Genomic DNA, 7,846 nt, shown 5'->3' on the forward strand with positions numbered 1-7,846 from the left:
CCCTGGTGGGCTGAGCTGGCCACACACACACACACACACACACACACACACACATAAATAAAATTAAAAAATAAATAAACTTTGTTTTAATGGATCTCAAAATTCTGTGACAGATTTTGGTCAAGTTGTTTCCATTAAAAAGTATTGATTTTTAAAAAAATGATTTAAAAAATGCCACACACCCCAAAAAAAATTATCCAGAAAACATTCTCCTTTCCTTCTGAAGGTTTTACAGTGCATTGTTATCATTAACCAGCCTTTTACTATTAAACTTAAATGGCCAATTGGGAGAAACAGTTCTGAGACAAGTCTTCCATCACTGATTAAGACTGCAGTGGAAGGGGTCAGGGATAATATTCATTTAGCCTTCTGAGCTTTGGAAATTTGAGACCAGCAAGTATTACGTGACCATCATTGATGCCCCTGGACACAGAGATTTCATCAAAAACATAACTACGTGCATATCTCAGACTGACTGTGCTGTCCTGATTGTTGCTGCTAGTGTTGGTGAATTGGAAGCTGGTATCTCCAAGAATGGGCAGACCCATGAGCATGCACTTGTGGCTTACACATTGGGTGTGAAACAACTAACTGTTGCATTTAACAAAATGGATTCCATCTGATCTTTGACAAAGGGGCCAAAGAACATGCTGGAAGAAAGTTACCTCTTCATCAAGTGTTGCTGAGAAAATTAGTTAGCAACATGCTGAAGATTGAATCTAGACACATACCTTTTACTAGGTACTAAAATAAAATAAAAATGGAACAATGGTCTAAATATTAAAACAGAAACAACCCATCTCCTGGAAGATAAAATAGGTAAAACTCTTGCAAAATAGGCATAGTCAAGGACTATCTAACACAATCCCTATTACACAAGAAATAACATCAAGAATCAACAAATGAGATCATATCACATTAAAAAGCTTCTGCACAGCACAGGAACCAATAAAAAGAAAAAGAAAACCAATCTCCCAGGTACTTCTCTGACAGAGAAAAATACATAAAGAAATAAAAAAAAAAATTCCCCCAAATAAAAGATCCAATCAAGAAATGGGCAATTAAAATGAATTTTCTACTTCTCAGAAGTACAAATGATCTAGCTCAGCCAACTAAGCGCACCCGCTTAGGCAAGTGCAGGGACCAGGGTTGATTCTGGGCACCACATACCATGTCAGCTCCACCGATGAGCGCACTGAGCTGGCCACCAAATCCAGGAATGGTGGCGTGCACCTATATCCTAGCACTGAAGAGGCTGAAAACAGAAGGATCACTACAAGTCCGAGCTGTGTAGTGAGACCCTGTACTAAATACATTAAAATAAAAGAAGAGGAGGAGAAGGAGGAGGAGGAGGAAGAAAAAATGGTCAATATACACAAGAAAAAATGTTCAGTATTTCTGGCCATTAGTTAAATTCAAATTAAAATAGTACTAAGATTCCACTTTACTCCAAAATTATGGCTACAATCAAGAAACCATGTTAATATGTTGGTGAGGTTTTGGAAGAAATGGAAACTTTCCACGCTGTTAACGGCACTAGATTGTAGGCTAGTACAATTATGAAAACTACCAAACTTTCTTTAAAAAACAAAAAATAGAAACTTCATGTGACCCAGCAATTCCCCTTCTAGGTACCGTTCCCAAAAGAGTTAAAACCATCATCATATTACAACGATATCCATGATAGGCATACAAATCCATGTCTATAACACCAGAACTCATGTAATAGCTAAATCTTTGAAGCAGGCTATATGTCTATCAACAGATGAGTGCATAAAAATGATGTGGTGTTTATGTACAATGTAGTACTACTCTTGCTTGAGTCATTGGGAAGAAAATAAACATACCTTGTGACAACAATGTTAAGTGAAATAACACAAAAAGCCTATTTACCTATTTTCTCTTACATGAGAAATCCAAAGCATTAGAAGACAAGTAACAGGGAAACAGAAGATAGAGCTTTTGGAAATAGGAAGGTTCCAGCAGATGGAGGCAGTGGGGAGAAAAGGATGAAAATGCATTAAGATGTATTATGTGTAGTTACAGATTCTCCATGAGTGTGATCGTTTATAATGCAAACATGTGCTAAAAAAATAAAGAAAATGAAAAAAAAAAAAAAAAAAAAAAACCCAAAGAGGAAATGATGTAGGTCAAGAACTTGGACGTGAGGTCAAAGAAATGAACACAGGCAGAAGGAGCTAAGGAAACTCAATTTTTGATCTTCCCTAGGACAGCTCTGCCCGTTAGGAACACCGATCAAGTTAGCAAGACCTGGCAAAAACTGGTTGATTTAAATTTACTTGGCATGTCCTATCAGCCTCAAACAGTGTTATTTGAAGGCAGCTTTAGATTAATTAAAAAAGGTATATGTAGGTAACCATTAACTTTTTTTAAAAGTATAACTGAAAGCATATTAGAACAGGTTTCAGGGACCCATAGCTGCAGACCTCACCTCTTTGGGCCTCAGTTTGTTTGCATGTGAAATGATACAAAATTAAAATAAATCACTTCTCTCTGATCTCCTTCCAGTTTCACAACTCAATTACTAAAAACAACAGTAATGATAATGAAATAGTCTACCTTTTCTTTAGCCATCTTTGAAAAGCTATAATGGAACTTTTTAAACAACCAATTGCCTACTCTATTATTTCAGTAACTTTTAAGTTTTCATATTCAAACCATGGGCTGCATTGCATCTAGATGTAATAAAACACTGGATTTGCTCACCTGTCCCAGCACTGCTTAGGCACTGTGCTGTTCAGCAACAAATACACAGGCTGAAAGACGTGGGCCATTTCATGGTATTGATTTCACTGCCAGAGGCAGCACAGGACATGTGCATTTCAATCCAAAAAATAAACCGAGCTGCCTTCCTTGGCCAAATAGAGCTCATAATTACTCTGAGATTACCTCAAGCTCTGTCAATAGGCATTCATTCCCTGCCTGGCTGTCAATACATGTATTCTTGAGCTCAGCGATCACTTTTTATGAAATTCAATTTCCCTGTCAATCAAAAAGTTTTGTTCTTATAAATTATTGCTTAAATTTCAGTGAAAGGGGCCAGCCAAATAGCTCAGTGGAGTAAAGCACCTGCAAGCAAGCACAGGGGCCAGGGGTTCTATCCCCGGGGAGACCTGTGCTGCCCACTCTCCCTCCCCACATGCTGAGACCACAATTAAGACTGGGCGCGGTGGTGCGCACCTGTAATCCCAGCTCTTGGGAGACTGTAATCAGGTGGATCACTATGAGTCAGATCTAGTAGTGAGACCCTGAGCACCCTGTAGACCTTTCCCTAAAAAAAAAAAAAAAAAAAAAAGAATCCTCCCTAATAATTCTGGCCAAGGCCTACTTTCCACTTTAAAACCGTCTGCCAAGTGGCAGTCAGAAATGCTGCAAGCCTCCCTGGATCCATACCTACTCAAGCAGTTCCTACATAGCAGCTATTTATGATACGTTGGAAAACTAACATGGCATAAAAATCAACGTCTCACTTTGAAAAAAAAGAAAAGGCTAGATGACCAGATGTCGATTTATTTTTCTCCCTGGATTAGATAGCTCTTCAAAGTATACGCAACTAAATAAATTCCAACAGACAGGTCCAGACGAGTTGCACAAAGGCACGAGTGGGAGCAAAGACAAAAATCCTGCTTGTTAAAGATCTCTGGCTCATTAAGGACTCGTTTCTTGCTATGGTTCAAGAAGAATTCAAGAGAAAATGTGAGCAACGTTTCCATCCTGAATTTTGTCCAAGTGCTTATAAAAATAAAAACAGAAACCTAGGCCAATGGCTGCAGACCTTTCCAGGCTTCCAGGATAATCACAAAGCTCTGAAGCTCAACTCACATAAGCAGCTCCAAGCTGTGGAAACGCTCAGGCTCTGGAACCGTAGGAAGTATTTCTCACTGCTGTGTGAGACACCAATGCTATGTAATTTGGATGGTCTAAGACCAAATGTAGTTTCTTCTTGAGAGAAAAGCGACCTTAAGCTGTTTCTTCAAATGTCACAGTCCTCAGTCACAAAGATCAAAGCTTCACGTTTAAGGAGATGGTTACTCTCCTCACTCTGCCAGCTGGTGCACACTTCTTATGCTACACCACATGAAAAAGAAAATGCTTGGGCCGGCCAAATAGCTCAGCGGATTAAAGCACCGGCAAGCAGGGGCAGGGGCTGGGGGTTCAATCCCTAGGCCTGCCATGTTGGTCTCGCTCCCGGGGCGTACTGAGATGGCAACTGAGACTTGTCATGGTGGCACATGCCTATAATAACAGCTCTTGGGAGGCTGTGAACAGGTGCATCACTACGAGTATGATCTAGTAGTGAGACCCTGAACACCTTGTAGGCCCTTCCCTAAAATACAAAAAAAATAAATAAATAAAATTGTTTCCTAAAATAAAGAAAAAATATTTTTGTTTATAAAATATATATCTTTTGTCTTTCATTAGCTCTCCAATGAGTGCAAATCTCAAGTCATTTGGAGTTTAGAAGGCTTAGAGAAGACCAGAACCCTAAGTGAATTTTATAATTTAATTCATAGAACAGGAGTTAGTAAGGCTATAGAGAGCCAACTACTTCAAAAACTCACTTGATGATTTTGTAATTAGTGATTTCAAACCGTTGAGTATAGTCAAAGCACTCCCAGTTTGCATACAGTGCCATTTGCTTTTAAATGACCTCACCAAACTATACCACTGGAGAGTTTTTAAATGGCAACCAGTTAAGCCACTGATGGAATTAACTTCTTTTGTGCACAATCTCCCTGCCCCGCACCCTGTACTCCATCAGAAGCCCTTTCTTACAGTATGTGAGCATTTGTATTCCTACTCAATTACCCTACAACTTCATGAAGGGAAGTACCCTACCTTACTTCAGAAGGCAATTAGAAAGAAAGCATATGGCAAAACCAGGAACACAACAAATACTAGTAGAATAAAAGAATCAGTAAAGATCAAAAAAGGAAGATTTTTCAAGAAAAACTGTAATTTTAGAGTGTAATGATTTTTTTCTCTAACATGAGTCAAGAGAGTTCAATTTATAATAAAACTTCAAAATGTTATTGTTGGTTACATGGCTTTTGCCAGAAGGTGGGCAAAACTCAGAAATACCACATACAACAAATAGAAATACATTCATGCAATGGAAGCCATTACTACTTTGTGTCATGTTTTGTGTCTAGATATCCCTGCAAAGCCCCATGCAGTCATGGGGGACAGTTTTTCACAGATAGCTGAATAGAGTTCATGACTGATTCACAGTGCAGTGTTGAGATTAAGTGTGCTGGGATTAAGGCTGGGTGGTTGTTGGATCAATCCAATGATGGCACTGGCACTATCCTAATCCCAGCAGTCTGTGTAAAAGGGGGAGAGAGAGAGGCTTGCCCCCTCCTTTTTACTCTTTCTCTTGTAGCTTCTGTTGTTTTCCACCACAATGAACAGCTGCCCCTCTGCCCCATGCTCCTCTGTTTTGGAGCCAACTCTACAAAGCTTCTATAAACCAAATAAACCTTTCCCTCTAACTTTAGGCATTGGGTATTTTGTCTCAGCAATGAGAGAGAAGTCACTAAGACACCTTGTAATCGGAGCCAGAATCTAGCTGAATTGTGTGATCAAAACAAAATATATCTTTTATAAAGTTGTACTCGTAAACAGAGTTCTATTAAGAACACTTTGAGCACATAAAAATTCAAAACACATGAATTATTTAGGCAAAAACTTTAACCTATGAATCTAAAAAATGAATCAAATTCTTCCTCTGAGATAAAATTTTTATTTATTTTTTCCAAAGTAGTTGTTTTAGTAATATTTGCTATGACACTGTAAAGGAATCTATCAGGAATTAGATACTTTGCTATAATGGAAGAACTAGAGTCCATTTAAGAATTTTCCCTAATACTGGAGGGGATAGTGCTCCAATTGAAAACAAATCAAAGGAAACATAATTTTTAGATCACTCATACGTGTTAAGTAACAATGGAAAAGAAATACCAGTTTAAAGGAGCATTTAGTCTTTAAATGAAGAGAAACTGCAATGGTAACTGACTTGTCACCCACAGTACTGCCACCTAGTGGAGCAGAATCAGACCCACGAACAGAAGAAAACCTATCTTGTTGAGGCAAAAAAACAGAATCACACAAATCAGGCAAAGGTGAGGTATCTCTGGAAAATTTAATTTGGACCACACTTTCTTTCCTTGCTGAAAACATCAAATATCCCCAGATATTATGGGTTCTATAGCTTACAAAGGGGCAGTGGGTTTCCCACGGTTACACAGTGCACCCAACTTTCTATAGAAAGATAAAACATTTTCTATCCTTGCTTATATTTCCTAAAAAATGCTTGAAAGATTCCTTACAATAAATGGCAAGTAAAACAAAGTAAGGCTTTATTTTGTCCTTTTCCCCTTTTTATGTACTGCACGATGGAGGAATAAGGAAGGAAGACAAGTTATACCAGTGTTGGTAACCCGGGCACTGCTGCCGATCCTCTGAGGCTCTGAGGCTTCCCTAACTGAGGGACCTGAGGTGGGCAAGGGTGAACAGCCGCCCCAGCACAGGGCACAGGGAGCTTACCAGGGCTCTCAGGGCTGCTGGCCTTCGGGAATACAAACAAACAAGGTCCAAACCTCAACCATCGGTCTCTCAGCTGGCATTACAGTACCACAGGTTCATGTTTGGGCCTTACAATGCACATTTAGACTAAATGTTTTTACAGAAAATAAAACAAGAAAAAAATGCCTTTACTAATTTCTGTATCAGATTATTAGAGTGAAAATAAAAGCAGTTGTTTAACAAAACATATTTTCTATGTCAGATAAACACAATCCCTTGCAAGATAATCTTGGCAATATATATGTGTTGCTATTTATATTTTCTGCCTGGTACACAAATTTCTTTAATCGAATAATCTAAACAGCTTCGTCAATTTTTCAAACTTGTTTCATTAGGTGACAAAGATGAGGCTGCCAATTGTAACTAATTTTGGTTGCAGCAAAACACCTCAGACATTAACCTTCATCTTCTCAAGAGTACATGATTAAAAGATAAAGTGTCTTCTCCTAACAGGAAATTAAGTAGCTATTGTCAATAAATGTACCTCTAGTAAATACAAGGGCCCTTCATAAATATAAAATTAAATTCTTCTGAGGAATAGGTTTGTGATTTTAGTTATGTAGAATTTACATTTTATCTTTATATTTTGTAGTAAAAAACGTGTGTCTTTGTTTCATCTTCATACACAGTGAACTCTCATTTCAGCAGGCTCGCACAAACAGTTGGCAGACTGGGTTATTTGGGTTGCTTCAGAAAGGGGAGACAGTCACAGGGCAGGTGCTCTTAGAATCCTTGCAAGAACTCCTGGAGCTGCGTGACAATCTCTGTGTCCACTGTTTCCATGAGAGACTGGAAGCCTTGTTCTCCCAGGAGCTCCTGCTGTGCCTTGAGCTTCTCGTAGACGAACTGCTGCAGTGACACCGTGTGCACAGGGTCCTTCAGAGCTAGCTGTGGGGTACAGAGAGGGGCCAGACTGAGTCAAACGAGCAAAGTAAGTTCCGCTTACGTACAACTTGCTACAGCTCTTCCTAATCCCTTCCCCAGTAAGTATTGCTTCTGCCTCTCTTTTTCCAAAGGATCTAAAATAGTATTCAGGTGTGGTAGTATACATTATGAGCTCTACTACTTTACCTTGGAGACTGAGATAGGATAATTTTTAGCTCAGCCTGGACAACTTAGCAACTTGGACTCTATTTCAATAAGAAGAAGGAGAAGGAGAAGGAGAAGGAGAAGGAGAAGGAGAAGGAGAAGGAGAAGGAGAAGGAGAAGGAGAAGGAGAAGGAGAAGGAGAAGGAGAAGG

At 39.1% G+C, this 7,846-nt stretch overlaps 1 protein-coding gene across 1 annotated transcript in view; it reads right to left on the bottom strand.

Annotated features, from left to right (window-relative positions):
• Positions 1 to 6,140: 6,140 nt before the first annotated feature.
• Positions 6,141 to 7,846, bottom strand: part of Ipo11 (importin 11) — a 219,016-nt gene continuing 217,310 nt past the window's right edge. The window contains exon 30 of the mRNA XM_004623057.1: positions 6,141 to 7,494. Coding sequence (XP_004623114.1) covers positions 7,330 to 7,494 — 165 coding nt within the window. The 3' untranslated portion in view covers positions 6,141 to 7,329. The remainder of the gene's footprint in view (positions 7,495 to 7,846) is intronic.

Source organism: Octodon degus, unplaced genomic scaffold (assembly GCF_000260255.1).
Source record: "Octodon degus isolate 3935 unplaced genomic scaffold, OctDeg1.0 scaffold00001, whole genome shotgun sequence".
NCBI classification, from domain to species: domain Eukaryota; kingdom Metazoa; phylum Chordata; class Mammalia; order Rodentia; family Octodontidae; genus Octodon; species Octodon degus.